Consider the following 17944-nt stretch of genomic DNA (forward strand, 5'->3'; position numbering starts at 1 on the left):
AATGCTCAATATTAATTTATCTTTATAGTAATTTGTATTTTCTTCTAACGACTGCTACTGATGATGCGAAATGCTCCTTTGTCTTGCCGTTAAAATATCTGGATGTATGTTTCGTTCTTGTTAAATCTGCATAAAAACAACATGTTAACGATCGGTTGATAAAAAAAAATGTATAGTTTCTATTCTTTAAAATAGCCTTAGATAGTTGTAATCCTACGTCACGGGTTTGTTTTCGTTCCAAGCTCGACACGCGAAGCTCAGAACGGGCTTCGCTCTTGCCGTAGCTCAAGCCGACTACGTTGATAATATGGCGTCCGCTACTGATGTCCACGTCCGAATATGTGAACAAGAAATTCTCAAATATGACCTGGAAATCAAAGCTCTCATTCAGGTATGAATGTTTCCTGACCAATGGCAGTTGTTGCTGCGTGAATACGCTGGTGTTTTGAGCTTGTCATTGATTAAAATGGTGTTTTTACCTGATATCATTCATGCTACGTGTGTTGTCAGCCGGTGTATTGGCAGTGTTGTCAAACTGAGCTGAGACCAACGTCACCTGTGACATGACATAACGGTGATAAACCAAGGGTGGACTTAAACTCAAAGTATGTTCAGAGAGGTGTATTTTGGTAGACGTGCCACTAAAACACCGCAGCCTGTTTCGGTTTCCTTTTCCAATTTAGTCAACTGTCTTTTCTTGACCACTGGACCAATTTTTTAAGTTAGATGTGTTGCAGCTCATGTTAACAAAGTATAGATATTGTATAAGAAGAACCAAACGTAGTTTTAGAACATAACATGAAATGTAACAGCAATGGAAAGAAACTCAGTAGTCAAAGACCACAGAGCTTCTTTGTGTTTTTTGTTTGTTTTGTTTGTTTTGTTCATTGTCAGTAGCCACTTGATAATATGATACACTTCTTACCAATAGTGAGGTTATTGCTATCTCATTATCAACATTTATCGTATAATCAAGTGTTTTTGCTTTCAGAAATGTTGCAACATATTACTATTGGCTTTCATCCCTTCTTTCTCCTCGTATCTCACCAGGATATTAATGAGTGTGAAGGTCCTCAAACCAAGCTGACAGAGCTGAATGCTGGTGTGAAGAAGAGTTTTCACAATCTGAGGCTGCGAATTCAGGTAAAGAAACACTGCGGTGGATATATTTCAACTTCTGCATGTGAAAGCTCGCAGCTTACACAAACCTATTTGTCTCTCTGACAGGATTTAGAGCAGATGGCGATGGAGCAAGACAAAGAGTCAGAGAAGCAAGCTTTGATGAGCCAAGTAGAGGGACACAGAAAACAGATGTTAAGGTAATGTTGTTAGGCTTAAGCATTATATCCATCTTTTATACATAATATCTGACTCATATTTATGTAGTCTGTGTTTTATGAATCTTCATTCTTTTTCAGTAACCAAACCGTTTGGAGGAAAGCCAACCTTGTTAGCAAACTATCCATCGACAACATGGAAAAACAAGCTCTCCTTGATGGAACAGACAGTGCTGCAAGGCAGAGGTCAGCTGACGGTGTGCTGTATATAAATACATGAGTTTAACTGAAGAATCAGCTTTATGTCAAGCACTTTTGAAAAATGGTTTCCTTGTTTTTTTTGCTTTTCCAAACATAAACCATGTTTACATCTTTCTGTGATATTTCATGACACACATTTATTTACCTGAAGATGATTTGTATTTTATCATGTTTTCGTCTGTTTACAGGAAAATGACCAAAGAGGGTCTCGCCCAGACAACCAGTAACATTACAGAGAATCTCATGAGCATCAGTCGGATGATGGCCCAGCAGGTCCAGCAGAGTGAGGAGACCATGACGTCATTGGGTGAGTGAAGGAGAAACCATGTGATGTGCCGATTTGTCGAGTGTATGTATACCATGACATATATTTCATACTTCACATTTCTTTTTGTTTGAAGCAACCTCTTCAAGGACAGTCCAAGAGACCAATGATGAGTTTAAGACAATGACAGGGACCATCCAGCTGGGGAGGAAACTCATCACCAAGTACAACCGCCGAGAACTGACCGACAAACTGCTCATCTTCCTGGCGCTTGCCCTCTTCCTCGCCACCGTCCTCTACATCCTCAAGAAGAGACTGTTCCCCTTCCTGTAGATCAGGTACCCTCTGAGGACTCTCCCTTTTCCACAGACAGCGCTTTCATTAGTTAGATTAAGGATTCAAACAGCTCCGCTCACAGGAATGTGAATGGCTCACGCTGCTGAACTGGAACAGCCACTGAGGGTGAAATATTTCCCACGCACTCACAGTTCGAAACAGTGTTTAATTTATTATGAAGATTTTTATTGCTCACATGAATAGAACAGTTGATTATCTTAAAGTGATGCTGTGCATTACTGAAAATGCAATGAGTTTAGAGAGAAGATGGATGACCAATTTTCACCTTCCTTTCCCTACATTCCTTTAGCTGAAGGTAGTACTCAGATATCTCCAAAATAGCTTCAAGTTTCTTCAGCCTTTTCTGGAAGTGTTGAACATGTACTGGAGATGGTAAAGCTCACATCAAGGGATTCTTGACAAACAAAGGGAACAGAATGCAGTGGAATTTGTTTCATACAGACCAACCCAACAAGCTTTTGCTGGCACTCATGGATTAAACCAATTCACCGTGTTGACCAGAATATAAGACATGCTTTCCCCCCCTCTTATTCTACTAGAAAAAACAATGTGATCATTTTAAATTTGGGGCATAGCTATTAAATGTCAGTACATTTTACAACAGAAACTATATCTTATCTGTTAAGTGAATATACTCCTCATGACTGCAGTGTCGGGAGGTGGAGACATGAAAGATGAAAGTGAAGTTGCTGAAAGAAGGACAAGTTAACCAAAAATTGAAGTGGAATTATGGTTCTTTTTTTTTCTTTTGAGCAAATGATTCTCAGAAACATTAGTCAGCTTTCAACCAGGAAAGAAATATGGAGTGTCAGAGTTTAACGAACAAAACAAGGCAACATCAAGAAAAACAGATCATTAGCGTTCCAATGACCAGAACCATCATCCATCCCCAAACTTAAGGTCATTTAATATCGATGGTATAAAAAAAGACTGTTATCATGAGTTTTTTCGTATATGTTTCCATATATAATTTGATTTTCAATGTAAAGGTTTTATATACATTGCATTCAATATTTCTGTTTTATCATGTTTGTTAAGTGAAATTAATTACTGTAAAGGAAAAAAAACTAAGTAAAACAGAGTTTATCAAAAATGAATGGGGGGGGGGGTCATCTTTTAATCAGGGTTGTCTTAGATTAAGGCCATTGCAATCTCCATTACTTCCCCTGCAGATTCAGATTTCCGAGTGTTTTAAAATCATGTGATCAGTTCACATTTTAGGAAGCTTGTCATAAAACTTTCCATCATACTTTCTTCACTTTATAATGAAGTTTGAATCATAAACAATCCTTTTAACTTAAAGTGATATTATTATTTATAACCATGTACTCTTGAATGAAGGTGTGATTTATGACTGCTTTGTAATGACTTTCTCTGAGATTGGAACAAAGGTTGGGTTTTCATCAACAACATCATGTAGTTTGCGTCTCACTGGCTGAATAATCAAAGCTGTGCCCATAACTGTAAATGTGCAATTCAGCTTGCCTCTATGTTGTATTCCGCAAAGACGAACACACTAAGTTTGCACGCACTTGTTCATCTCTGCCCCTCTGAGCTGGGCTCTGGTCTGCAGCCGAGCAGAAAGCTTGGTGAAGCAGTGGCAGCGATCACGCTGGCAGAGATAGAGCAGCATGCATCCCTGCTTTTCTTCAGATAAGACCCGGAAAAGTAGATTAATCCGACTTGTTTCCCTCTCCCTATCCGGTGAGGGTGGTGGGTCAGGGGGGATATTTTTAGGTTTGTGTGGTGTTGTTATCTGACGTTGCCTTTTCAACACCTCAGAAGAGAGGGGGGCCAGAGGAGATACATGACCTTGCTCCCCTTTCTGGAATCACCTGACATTGCTGTTTTTGTGAAACTTACTGTAAATCCTGTCAGTTTGATGATCAATAAACTGAAAGTCATCTGGCTTGATGTTTTACAGATTTCTTAAATGTGCATTTGCATGTGGTTTGAGATGAGATGGAAGACACTGAAGCATGTGTGGAGAGTCCTGAGAGAAGTCTAAGCATCTCTTACTCGTGTAAAGTGGAGGCAGTGGGTTAGACTCAGTCTGTTCATATAACTACACACTTCAACCAGGCCTCTGGCTCTCTGTCAAGCAAATTGGACTATTCTTGCATTTAGCACTGTGATAGTGTCAATCAAGTGTTTGGGTTTGTATCTGGACAAGTAGACCAGGGTCCCAGGAGAGTTTACAATCTGAGAGCTTAAACACAGGAACCAGACTCTCTACAGATCATGTTTGGAAATCTTTAGATGAAGATATCTTTGTTCAGCTTTTTATTCTCAGTGTTGCCTTCAGTTTTAATCCAGGAGGATCCATCATTGCAATTTCTCATATGAGGCATAACTTGTAAAGTTTTTCTTTAATACCCACATTAAATATTGATAAAATACATGAATATAGAAGAAATCAAATAGCATCTTAAATATGTTCTCATATCTACTGGAAAAAGTCTGTTCTGATGGCTTTTCACAGATTCAGTAGTTTTAACACATGCAGTGCAGTTCTTGAAAATCAAATCTTTTCAGTTTAGTGAATTAAAAGCACTTTTTTTTTTTAGCCTCACAGTGATTTCTAAACATTTGCTACAGCCACTAGCCATCTCTGTCTCACCAGCTTGAAACCCATGCACAGAGTGTATGTTTGGATGACAGCGGGTTGTAAAATTTGTAAACTCCTAACAACCTTTTCACCCTGTTGAAACATATTGAAGGAAGCGTCCTAATAGCCACTTGAACATTTTAACCAGACATGAACCATATGTTGGTGGGACAGATGTTGAGTTCCTGACTTGGATCTAAAGTAAAACTGACTCAAACATTATGTGACACAATGTGAATGGAGTTAGCTGGAATTGTAAAATCATTTAGTTTGGCTGTTTTTAGTCATGTATATTTTTATAAAAGGGGTTTAAGATTGGAAAGAAACAAAACAGATTCAACTAATAATAATTAAAAAAAACACTCTTTGTAAATGGTTACAAGCCATGCTCAAAATTATAGTATTAGAAAAAGAAAAACGTTCACTAATTTTAATCTACTTTTTATACACCTAAAAGCTGAATTTTGTGGTTTGAACAAGACATTGACTACTTTCCAGTGCATTGTCTGAAAATGAGAGTATTATAGATTGGAAAAAAAATCAGACAAAAATCTAAAAAAAGAAAAAAAACAACAACTCTGGTTTCAGCTTTTCTTTAAATTTTAAGTTACATGATGCTACTTTTACTAGAATAAATAAAAACCCAGGTTTGTCAGTTAAAAACTGGTGCCGAACTTCAAAACTGAAAAATTACTTACAGCGAGTTTAGTAAAGCTAAGAGAAGTTGCACTAACTGAAAATTATTGACTCGTTAAAAAATACATGCATTTAGTAAAAATCCCGTAAAATAGAAAATTCACATTTTCACCACGTCCTGATGCCATGTAAGGAGGACACTCCGGTGTTGGAGGAGAAAGAGTTCTGGACATTATTCAGCTCTCCCACACCAAAGTTCATGTAGTTCCCGCCGCTGCTGGAGCCCTGCATAGTTTGCATGGTGGCTGCAGGATAATTACAGGCATAGTTTGTGTTGCAGCCGGGGCCTGTGTAGTTACTGAAGGCCGGGTAGTTGTTGTAGGTGAAATGGTTGATGTGACCCATGCTGTAGGAGGGGTTGTAGGCCGCTGTGTCCGCCGCCAGACACGGCTTCCCGTCCCGCACCAGCACGGGCACTGACACCCTCCGTGGCGGCGGGAGTGACACCATCTCCAGGCTCTGGTCCTGCCGCTGCCGCTTACACTTGTACCTCCGGTTCTGAAACCAGATCTTCACCTGTGTGGGGGTCAGTTTGAGGACTCCAGCGAGGTGGTCTCTCTCTGGAGCGGACAGGTACCTCTGCTGTTTGAAGCGGCGCTCGAGCTCGTACACCTGCGCCTGCGAGAAGAGCACGCGCGGCTTTCTGCGTCTGCGGGGCTTCGGACGGTCCGGGTCCTCCGGTTTGATGTCCTCTACTGGGACAATGGGAGGACTGAACTCCTCTGAATACCGAAAACAAGAAACAGATTTATCCATTAATTTGATGTGTTTATACATCTTATTAGATTAATATTTGAAGAGTACAACATTTGAACTTTAACCTGTAGCTTTTTATTTCTTATCAACAAAAATAACAACACAGGTTTTCCCCAAAGTTAGTCCAACACAATAATTAGGCTGTAGCAAATGCATGACTCTGTACAGTGTTGTGGTTTGTGAACTATATGGTTAATTTGAATGGGGCTCTCATTTTCATTTGACGTGTTCAGTTTGGGCCATAGCGTTAAATGAAAATGAGAGATGTATTTTACATTTATGTCACAGCAAGATAATGTTTTTTTCTTAACGATATTTAATACAGTTTATACTGTCGTGGCATGCTCTTCTCTTGTATTTAAAGATTATTTGATCAAGATAGCAGACAAGGAAAATTCTGACCACATACTGGGCCTTTATGTATCTAAAAGAAGGATCCACATGTGCCAGCTTTCAGTTTATGCAGACTTATTGCTCAATATTACACTTCTTCTTTACGCATTTGGTGCATTTTGCACACATCAACTGTTATGAGCCCGCGGGCCGCGCTCTGCGCATCGAGGCCTACACAATCAAACTTTTCCTCGAGTAATCTCACCTTTTCGACGTTTCCCCTCAAACGCGTCAGATTTCCCATCCTTTACCAGATCCATCTCATAGAGCGATTTCCCATAGAGGGCATTCGCAAAGTTGAGAGCATTGCCTCTGCCGGCTCTGGGCTCCTGCAGGTCTTCTCCAAACAGTGAGCCGGCGGTGTTGGAGGACGACATGTCCCGGAGAGGCTCCTGCTTCAGACGGGCCAGCATACAGGAGGAAGAGGAGGACGAGGATGAGGAAGAGGTCGGCACAGTGCAGCAGTCCATGCGAGAGGAGACGTCCAGAGAAGACACCAATGCGTCATGACTGTGCTCCAGGTTTAATATATCCTTTACTGAGAAGGGAGTTGACGTGCTGGGACTGGGAAACATGACCAAGAAGTTAAAAAAAGTCCCCTATTAACCTGTCACATTTAGGCAACAAAAAGAATCAACAAAGCCACTCTCCTTCCTGGTAATATTTACTGGATTTAAGTATCAGTTTGGTGGAGAGGACTGATCTTGAGTGAAGTGTGCATTTTGAATGTCAACTCTGTCTCTAAACTTTTTTCTTGGCCTCCCTCTCCTCACGGGGACGAGGAGGAGGAGGAGGGGGGAGCCAGTGGGACCCTCTATGTGGAGCAACTTGGTACTCCCATCTCGTGACGTAAAGAAGGGATGTCTGGTGTATGTAAAGTCTATATGCGTTCAATCACTGCACATATACCCAAAGTACACTAGCACAGAACATGTTGTTCTTAAAGGCTTATTAGATGGAAAAGATGAGTAAGAAGTCAATGTATGGTTGCCTATAAGGCTCTGCTAAAAGTTTTTCACGTGAAAATGAAACCAAACAGAAAACATACGACTTTAGGAGCCATTACGCACAACGTCGACGCAATTTAACCACTCCATCAGCATTTAGGCTGTACATTTTCAAGTAAACAGAGAAATCTTTAGAAGAAGTCCAGTTTTCTTATTCATTTCGTGAACAGAAAGGAGTTTATCTTGTTTTATTTATGTTACAGTGTAGCTCATAATTAGCGCTAATGGTGGGCATGCATGTGTTCAAGGAGTCCGACGGGAAACAGTTTGTGTTCCTGAACACGGAACCTGAAACCAGCAGCGCCACACTCCGCTGTCTGCCTCCAAGAGATTCTGGAGCCACTGTCTGCGTTATCAGGATGTGATAATAGACGACAACAAACCTGCTACACGCGCACAGTCCCACCCACGCTGCAGGCCAGGTTAACCTTAAGACGTGTCACATATGACACCAGACTTTTTAAGCTATTAAACCAATTTTACAGATTTCATGTTCTTCATTTTTGTTACTTTCCAACTTTGACAAATGAAGCAAAGGCTGCGCATATCACCTCAAGGTGCACGTTCCGTTCATGAGTAATTCAGATAATGACAGCAAGCATACAAACAGTCTTATTGTTTATAGATAAACAATAACATAAGAAAAATTATTTCGTAATGAAATTGAGTTATAGCCATGCGTAATGACGCATAACCTCCACGTGTTTCTTCCCGTTCTTCTTGGCACTAAACCTGCTATTAATGCTTGTGGAGACGGTCACAGGAGACAGACAGTATTATCGTTTGTTTTATCTCCAGCGTTTAGCACAGCCACGGGCTAAATGGGTCCCCCTGTCTCCGACCCAGCGATGGTGTTTATAGTTTTAAAGACTATTTGTGCGCCTCGCGAGCTGATGAATGGCCGTAAAATCTGTCTCGGGCGCAGTGAGAGTCAACACTGGCCCGACCCTTGCTGTAATAATTGCGCGAAATAAAGTAAACATGGAGGGGAGGGGGAAGGGACGAACAAGAACGAACAGTTTTTGTTGTGACTGATTTCTTCAGCTCTGCTCCACAGTTTAACGAACAGCTGTGGTTGCGAAGAGAAAGTCAAATTTCAGAAGCTATATAGATTGATAAAGCGCACTCTCCATTCACATGCGTCCTCGCTTCTGCCGGATAGTAAACTGTAAATTGAACATGACAGGCCAGGCTCTGGCATGTGTTTCATATCCCTAATGCTCCGTCCTGCAGCTGCCTCGCGCTCCCCTCTGACCTGTCTTTCTGCAGCACATCTCACACTCAGATAAAGCGTCCGATAAGGTTGCTTAAAAACTTCCGCTGCACAAACCAGTAGGTATTTTGAGGGTGTGTGTCTGGATGCGCGCTTGCGAGTGTGTGTGGGACCAAATTAAATTGTTGTCTCTTCCCTGAACGCTCCTGTCGGCGCTTGACGCCACTCTGAAGCAGGCTGGTATTCTCTGCCCTGGAGGCTTTTCGGTGATTTAGATCCATTAACTGTTTGTGTTTGGACTAATTGCGATGTAATGGGCTCGTTAGGATGTAATCCGGTGAAGAATGGCATAGCACACATTTTACACTTTCTCCACAGGACCTGATGCGACCCCATTATTTGTCATTATGTTGTGGTGGAAAAGGTGACTTGGTCAAACACCTCTATGTCCCTCAGTTACTAACTGTTAAAGTAATCCATTTTAAAAATACCCTGGTGTCGAATTGAGGACGCCTGACTACTATTGGTCTATCAATTGAGCTTGATTACTATAAATCATCATCTTTTTATAAAGTTTAATGGTTTTCTCCCCTCTTATGTAAAGAGGTAGTACTCACCCTGACTACATAAAGAAAACACTGCTCCATGTCAGTGCAGAAAATAGAAAGGTGTCTGAAAATGTTCAAGCTTAAATGTGTGAGTATAATTTGGTGTTCTCGGTATGCATCTGAACAGTGTTGAAAAAATGTTTGTTTTTTCAAATGTTTTATTATGTTATCTCGAGCATACATACATCCACAGATGTATATAATTGAATATTCAGACACATGTAAAATAAACAACAGAAACTGCAACCAAGTCTAGATAAAGACAAATGAGTCAAGAGTTTCATCTACATCCATTCAAAACAATTCAGTAGTCTATTAATATTGTAGAAAATGAACACAGGAAGGTTGTTTTAATTCTTTAGAGGTTAACTACAAGGATAAAATATCAAAGAGGACTCTAAACATGAAAAATAGCTTTTAAAAAGTCAAAGAATTCCTGATGCCTCCAGTAAGAAGCCCAGATCAGCTGGGTCTGTTTGGGGATTATTCAAAAAACCCTGTTCACACAGAGTTAGTACATGATGTTAAAATCTGTTGAGGTATAGAAGACATAAGGGAGTGCAATTGGAGTTCTTGATAGAAAGGTTTCAGCCAGTCTTGGGTTTACACTTCCTGAGAAGACAACAAATTTAAGACAGTTTTTTCATGCGCAGCACTGCCTGAGAACAGCTGTCCAAATCAACAAAATATGATTGTTTTTTCTTCTTCTGAAACAACTTTAATTGCCATATTCTAAGACATTAAAATCTGTAGCTGATGACTTTTTTGAATTGTGGAAAGAAAAAGGAAAGCAGCGGTGGTGGACTGGAATAAAATAAATAGAGTAAAAGTAATTCAAGTTGACCTGCTGATGAGGTATACGTTTCAGTATAAAGAAAGTCAACAAGTAAAGAGTATAGGACCTGTCTCCTTTTATCAGTAGAAATGTTGACTCCCTGTCTCCTTAACTGTCACTCATAGAGCTCCAGTCTCCTTTAAATCTGAACAGTTATTCAAAACACAAGTTATACACTGAAAAAGGTCATTCCCCCAAACAATGATGAACTACAAACTAGCTTAACTAACACAGGTCTTCAGCTGATTTACACTGCCGTCATCACACAGCAGACTGCATGGCGCTTTGTGACCCCAATGTGTTATTGATTATAAATTAGTAACTCCACCAGTTTTGACTGATGAGGTGTGCTGTGCAATCGGTGGCTTCTGTGCCCAGCACTCCCCTCTGAGCTACACCCCCACCATGTGGACATTTGAAGAGCACCCAGCCACTGGCTCACATTACCATCTGATGATGATGATGATGATGATGATGTGGCCTTTGCTTCAAAAATAATGACAGTAAGATCACTCAGTGGCCATCACAAAGGTGTATGAAAAGCTTTTTTTTTTTTTTTTTTATCAGCGAGTGTAACGAGCTGCAAGTAGTGTTTACTTACTGATCCCTGGAGGGAATTGTTTGATTTGTTTCATCGTTTTAAGAAGTTAGAAACGTAAGAAACTCACAAGATAAAATATTTCAGCTTTTCAAAACAGATTTACAGAAAGTTCTTCTCTTTTCATTGATTTAGATTATTAATAACTACAACACACATTCTATAAGTTTGTGAGGGATTGTGCAGTAGACAACTTACAGTGTATGTTATGCTCTCAGAAAAAATGACTAAAGGTTTTACAGCAAAGAATATGGTAGACTGAACTTGTAGGTGTGTAAATATTATAGATAAAAACACTCAAAGTGGGTCAAATGACTTACTCTGTTGGTCTGACATATCATGGTTTTTCCTATTTGAACTATAGACAACTACCAACAGTTTCAGTTCTAATTAGTTTGCCATGTGAATTTTTTCACCTGCTGAAAATACATTGAAAGAGTCTAAAATCCATGTTTAGGTGAGAAGAAATTAGCTTTATGCTATCTACAATTCATACATAAAAAGAACAGTAGAATAATCACTACTATAGTTACTGCTGCTGGTATGAAGATGTTCTGAAACAAAGTCCATGACATTAAAAGTCAATTCTGTGTATCAGAAACCAAATCCATACCCAGAAATAAAAATACATGACCTCAGTCAGAACTAAAATTCAGATCATCTAGAATCTCAAGACCATTTCTGTAAAATAAGAATTATCAAAGGTGTTAAAAACACATCTATTACAGTGAATTTTACAGTTAAAGGCAAAAAAAAAATTATTTAGTGTAATGAGAATTAATCATCTGTAGAGGAAAACTTCTAATAATTGAACTTTTGTAATTGGTTTAGGAATATAATTTACCAAAAAAAGAGTTGTAAATATCAGAATTGTAAGTAAAGTCTGTTATAACTCACACCTATGAACAACAAAAGAGACTCTATTACAAAAAATAGATTGTACATATCATTAATGAGAATTGCCTCTGTTTGTGCTGTATGAATGAAGTCTTGAGATGAAATTGAAGATGCTTTGAGCTGGTGTGACTGGCTGATTATCAAACTGGCTCCCACCATGCCAAGTCATTTCATCCATGACAGTGTCTGCTGACCTGGAGTCAGCTGTGACTGGAAACTGATATAGCAGTGGTCAAGTGCCTTCTGTTTGCGCATCATTTGTCTTGTCTGATGGAGAAAGCAGCATCCCCTTCATCTCCCCTCCATCCACCTCCTCACCCCTCACATACACACCACGCTTTCCTCACACACACCAGGTCATGTTCTGAGGCTTGGCTGGGCTTCACACAGACTCCTGCTGGGTTCAAGGTGGTGTTAGGGCCCATGGGGAGACACCAGAGGACGCTCCGCAGTCCGTGCCTGCTGTAGTTTTGTCTACAGCTGATGTTTGGGGTCAGAGGGAGGATACTGCTGTTTTTTCTGTATGAGCTGATGAGGGGAATTTCAGGGGCAGGCTGTGTGTTGATGACATGTGCTAACTGGATTTCAAACAACATCTTTAAAGGGGAAGTCCGGCAATTAGTTTTTTTACTGAAGCAAAAGATTTTTTTTATGAGCGGAGCTTCAGAGTCACAAAATAAGACACAGAGTAATGAATTAATGAATTAATAAGTCACGTCTCATCAAGCATCCGTTACAACCTGTGCTTAAACTAGATATTCATTGCAGATTCAAGCTCTTGTATTGAATTGCCTTAGACTATGGAAGCATTTTTAAGACTGTGCAGGTTTGGCCTGCCAGGTTTTGGTTGGCGTCTGACTGGGTCTGGATATATTATGGTGAATATGTCTTTGCATCCTCTGGTAAGGTGTGGGAAGAAAATGTAAAATCTCAGATATCTGAAATAAAAAATCATTTTGGTTGGCCACTTGATATGCATTTACAAAACGATATGTGATCCATGAGTTAGCGGTGAGCTTTAGTATGAAATGCTAGCTGATTAAGTAAGTGACTTACTTGTTCTGAGCTGCTTCTGAGTGTTTGTATCATCTGATTTCAGAGCTACGCTTTGTTCTGCAACTCTCACTGAGAGAGGAAAAAAGATTTTGAGAACCACATAAAATAAGCAACTGAAAATTAACAACTTATAATACAAGTACTATGACTACTACTACTACTTCTACTACTACTACTACTACTACTACTACTACTACTACTACTAATAATAATAATAATAATGATAATAATAATTAAAAAAAATAATCATAATGATAATAATATTTGATTTTTTTCACAGTTTTGTACCACTGAAGTGACAGTTTGCTTTAATCCAGCAGGTCATAAAAACAGTGAAAGGATCAAGAATAAGCACAAATTTAAAACTCACACAAACACAAAAGAAATCATTTAAAATGAATCAAGAAGTAAAATGCATTTAGGATGAATTTTCAATATACATTAAAAATGCATGTCTTACTAAACCAGGATTTTTTTCAGTGATAAAAGTGTGTTTTAAGATGAAACTTCCAAGCTCCAGCTCTGCATGTTGTTCCTGACTTTTTGACCTATCAGAGCCAAAGTTCTGTCCTCCTTACTTTTCCGGTGTTTAGAACACTGAGGCGGAGGGTTTTGATTTTCAGGATCAGAACCAGAAACAGAGACACTTTATTGATCCCAGAGGGAAAATTACATCCCAGTTTCATCCTTTTCAAGAAACATAGAAAGACAGGGACAGTGACATGGGGAATACAGGAGTGGGAGAACTGTCAGCTCACTCAGTATTAACAGGTCTGATATGTAGTTTGGAGGAAGACCAATGAGAACTTTAAAATAATCTGTTTTAAAATTGGGTGGGTGTAGAGAGACTCAAAGAGAAGAAACAAGGTGATGTTTTTTGTTACTGGTTAAATGTCTAGCAGCTGAGTTTTGTACAGCCTGGAGTAAATACAAACATTATTGTTTAGGAAGGAGAAAGACTCCTGCAGTAATTGAAGGATGATGAGATGAAGGCAAACTTGGGTAAACTTGTCTTCTTTTAGAAATAAAAATTGATCATATTTCTTAAATACTTCTAAGATGGTTCAAATGTGATCGGGCTTCTGCAGCGTCCTCCAAATGGTAAATCACTGTCAAACCAGAACCCCCAAATTTGCAGAATACACACTCCTATGACTTAATTCAAGGAAATTTATTATGTAAAATAATACAAGATGACAGAGCTTCACCATGCCAAATTACATTTTTTACATCTGTTGGGGTTCAATAACACAATTTTGTATTACTGAAGTCTCAGATCACCCTGATCATTTCTGACTAAATGTCTATTTGTAGAGTGATATCAAACTTTCATGGCACAATGTTAATTTCAGGTCATGTCCTCCATGAACAGAAGCATCTCCAAAGATGATGAATCCCTTTCTCTTTTTTCATCTCGTCGGTTTTCTGTCTGCTAACCCAGAGTCCATTGCCCCAACAAATGCCCATAACTCAGTGTGGCTTTGCTGTGGTCGTACAGAGATTGGACAGAGGAGGGCAGCATTGCACAGTGGATTACTGACCTCTAACTCAATGGAGTTTTTTTGTCTTGATAGTGGAAAAAACATCTTGATTATTTTACCACATTTTTTATGGCATATCTCGACACATTTTGACTCTTAGTGAGTATCGCAAATTCCTGCAGAATCATTAAATCCACAACAGCTGAGGACAACTTTATAGTTTCTTTACAACAAGTTTATCTGATGGTTCATTTTAACTTTAACTCTAAAGCACTCTTGGTGTGTGCTCGAGGAGCTTTGTAGTCTCCCCTAAGTTTGGGGAAACTACTAACTGTATATCTGTGTCCTCCCGTGTCCCTTCCTGAAAGATTAGTTTTCAGGATCATGAGCTCATCATACCTCCAGCCTGCTTCTGCTGTATCAGCTGCAGTCGCTTTATGGCCCTTAATTCACCCAGCGTTCCCTGAGCCCATTTAACATGCTGACTGCTCTGTTTTCCATGCAATTGGAGTTGACCAAGAAATGAGGTAAGAGCATTGCTAATAGGCCAAATGACCAACATTGTAATAAGGCTTGCAGGAGCAGCTTGATTACCACACTTGGCCCTGATGGATAATTCATGTGGAGACAAAGGCGGCAGGAAAGAGCACTGGTCTCTGTGCACATCTCTGGTGGAGGAAGAGTGCCATCAGGTCCTTCTGCACGAACACTTTTAGCTCTGACGTACATGTATATCACCAGCAAGCCTTTGGCATCATCATGACTGCTTCCTGTGAAGAGCTCTGCTGCTGCACACACATTATTCAGTTACTCTGAATACATTTTCATTGCTTCTAATTGCCTGGCAAGTTCTGCAACACTTAAACCATCCATCATTATGTCGTCATCTTGGCAGAGATGTTGAGTCGTTTGGACAGCTTCCTCTAACTTCAGCCCATTATTTTGTTTGTATAGCATCTTTTAGTCATCAAATGCAGCTTAAAGTGATCCACAATTAGTGAAATGAATGAACATCAATAAAGACAGAATGCATGTTAAAACAAAAGACAAACTGCCAATATATGCAAAAGAAATAGGGATGCACCGATTTGAAAATTTTGGCGAGAGCAATATCCAATATAAAAATAGTTGTTATGACTGATAACTGATATTTACCAGTAACAATATTGGTAAAAAAAAAACAAAAAATAATCTGAGATGGTGTGTTAAGGTAGTTCAGAGAGAAAGAATGGCACAATCGTGAGAAAAGACCATGAAGTGGATTAAAGGATGATGAATGTGATCAAAAAGTACGTTTTGTCTGTTTTCTTGGATCATAAACAGGAAGAGAGACATAAAAGAAGAGAGTCCACTCTTCTTATGTAGTTTTGGTGTTTACATGGTCATAGAAAACAACTTTATTTGGGTCTTGGGGGATACTTCAAGATGCTCTGAAAATGGCTTGCAGCCCATGTTTAAATATCGTCCCACTTTTACACATCGGCCAAGACTAATATGTTAAAACAATGACCAACATCAGCCGATACCAATATTGATACTGATACATTGTGCATCCCTGAAAAGAGAAGTTAAATCCAGCTGATGATAGAAATATAAGAAAAAAAAATTGAAAATAAAAGTGGTTTTGTATTTGTAAATAGATAAAGCTAAGCAAGAAAAATGCTAAATTGAAAGCCTTAGCATCATGGTTCGCTGAGGTGTATGTATGCAAATAATCATTTCTTCTATCTTTTCAGAGGTACCTTGTAAATTTGTAGCCCTGAAACCAAAAAATGTGCTTCATAGCTTTTCAGCAGTGAAAAAAGCTAAGCCCATGACTGTCTGCCATATCTTACTGGAAAGCTTTTTACACCAGTGGCAGGTGATAGAAATAATTTAGTTATTAAGGGAGTTAGCAGTGTAGCTTGGTACTAGTCCATAGAGCATAATATCACTGTGGCTGTTTTCCTCTTAATGACACCAGGGTTGGGTACTCTATTGGTATCACAAAGTCAGAGGGTCATGAGTAGGTTGTAGGTACAATGGAAGCAGTTTGTCAAACTTTATTTCAAGAAAAACACATGATTTTATTATCTTTATGCAAAGAACTGACTGAATGCTAATAAAACATTTGTAAAATACAGACCATTAAAAGATAAAAGAAGTATAACTTCAAGGCAACAGTGAAGTTAGGCCATTAAAGGCTATATGCTAACCTAATCTGTTGTTTTGTGGAGGCTATATGCTAACCTTACCTGTTGTTTCGTGGAGACTACATGCTCACCTTACCTGTTGTTGCATGGAGGCTACATGCTAACCTTACCTGTTGTTTCGTGGAGGCTTTATGCTAACCTTACCTGTTGTTTTGTGGAGGCTATATGCTAACTTTACCTGTTGTTTTGTGGAGGCTCTATGCTAACCTTACCTGTTGTTTCATGGAGGCTATATGCTAACCTTACTTGTTGTTTTGTGGAGGCTATATGCTAACCTTACCTGTTGTTACATGACACTAATTGCTAGCCTTACCTTTTGTTTCGTGGAGGCGATGTGCTGACCTTACCTGTTGTGTCGTGGAGGTGCTATGCTTACTTTACCTGTTGTTTCGTGGAGGCTATGGCTCAACGTTATAACTTGAAATATATCTGCTTTGCATCATGAATTTATTTTTTGTTTAATCAGTAAAAAGTCAAAGTCGATGCCATGTTCTGATAGATGAGTACCACACAGTTCAGCTCTCTGACCTAGGATTGTTTTGTGGAGGCTCTATGCTAACCCTACCTGTTGTTTCGTGGAGGCTATATGCTAACCTTAACTGTTGTTTGGTGGAGGCTACATGCTAACCTTACGGGTTGTTTCGTGGAGGCTACATGCTAACCTTACCTGTTGTTTAGTGGAGGCTATATGCTAACCTTACCTGTTGTTTTGTGGATGCTATGGCCAAATGTTTTACCTTGAAATCTATTTGCTTTGCATCACATTTTTATTTTTTGATCAATCAGTAAGAAGTCAAAGTCGACAAATGTTCTGACAAAGCAGTATGACACAGTTCAGCTCTCTGACTTGGGGTTGACATGAGAGATAAACGACCTCTGTGCTGATGTTTTCATTAAGGACTCTGTTTGGGGGCTTGTCACTTCAAGTAAAGTCTGCTGAGAAGGTTTAAAGACAGCTGTGGTTAAAAAGAAGAGCTGAAAGAACAGAGACTGCAAGAGCCACTGAGTCACCTTAGCAAGCGCAGGACTGTGTAAGGTTACTGTACGGCCACTCGAGTATTTGTATGTGTGTATCTGTGAAAGAAAGAGACAGTGTGCCAATGTGTGTCCTCTCCCTGTCTTTCTTCGCTGCCTGTCTCTCCCTCTCTAATGGGGACAGTATGAGAAGAGAGCCTGTGCTCCGTCTGGACCTTTCTAATTGCCCCTGCCACAGTGGCCTGATACAGCAAGACCCTGTGTTCCCAGCAGGTCAGGCGTGTGTGTGTGTGAGTGAGTGAGTGTGTGTGTGTGTGTGTTAGTGTGTATGAGAGAGAGAAAGAGAGGGTGAGATGTAGAGAGAGACTCAGGCAGACAGAATCATCACTCAGGTGGTGCTCCCTTGGCTCCACCGCACACATTCAGGCCCCACATAGAGAACACCATTCATTTTAAGCAGGAGTGCTGG

General features: G+C 39.7%; 2 protein-coding genes across 2 annotated transcripts; one reads left to right on the forward strand and one right to left on the reverse strand.

Annotated features, from left to right (window-relative positions):
* The first annotated feature begins 269 nt into the window (after nt 1–269).
* Nucleotides 270–4044, forward strand: bnip1a (BCL2 interacting protein 1a). The gene is made up of 6 exons (XM_074673259.1): nt 270–391; nt 1051–1143; nt 1228–1319; nt 1419–1523; nt 1727–1845; nt 1940–4044. The coding sequence occupies exons 1-6, from the start codon at nt 308–310 to the stop codon at nt 2134–2136; spliced, it is 690 nt and encodes a 229-aa protein (XP_074529360.1). The 5' UTR covers nt 270–307; the 3' UTR covers nt 2137–4044.
* Nucleotides 4045–5572: 1528 nt separating this feature from the next.
* nkx2.5 (NK2 homeobox 5) lies at nt 5573–7188 on the reverse strand. The gene is made up of 2 exons (XM_074674645.1): nt 6819–7188; nt 5573–6186 (listed from the first exon to the last, which is right to left on the reverse strand). Exons 1-2 carry the CDS (start codon nt 7186–7188, stop codon nt 5573–5575), a joined length of 984 nt encoding a protein of 327 aa, XP_074530746.1.
* Nucleotides 7189–17944: the final 10756 nt, after the last annotated feature.

This window comes from Halichoeres trimaculatus, unplaced genomic scaffold (assembly GCF_033239565.1).
Source record: "Halichoeres trimaculatus isolate MK-OKI-2021-1 unplaced genomic scaffold, fHalTri1.1 fHalTri1_scaffold_7, whole genome shotgun sequence".
In the NCBI taxonomy this organism is placed as follows: Eukaryota; Metazoa; Chordata; class Actinopteri; order Labriformes; family Labridae; genus Halichoeres; species Halichoeres trimaculatus.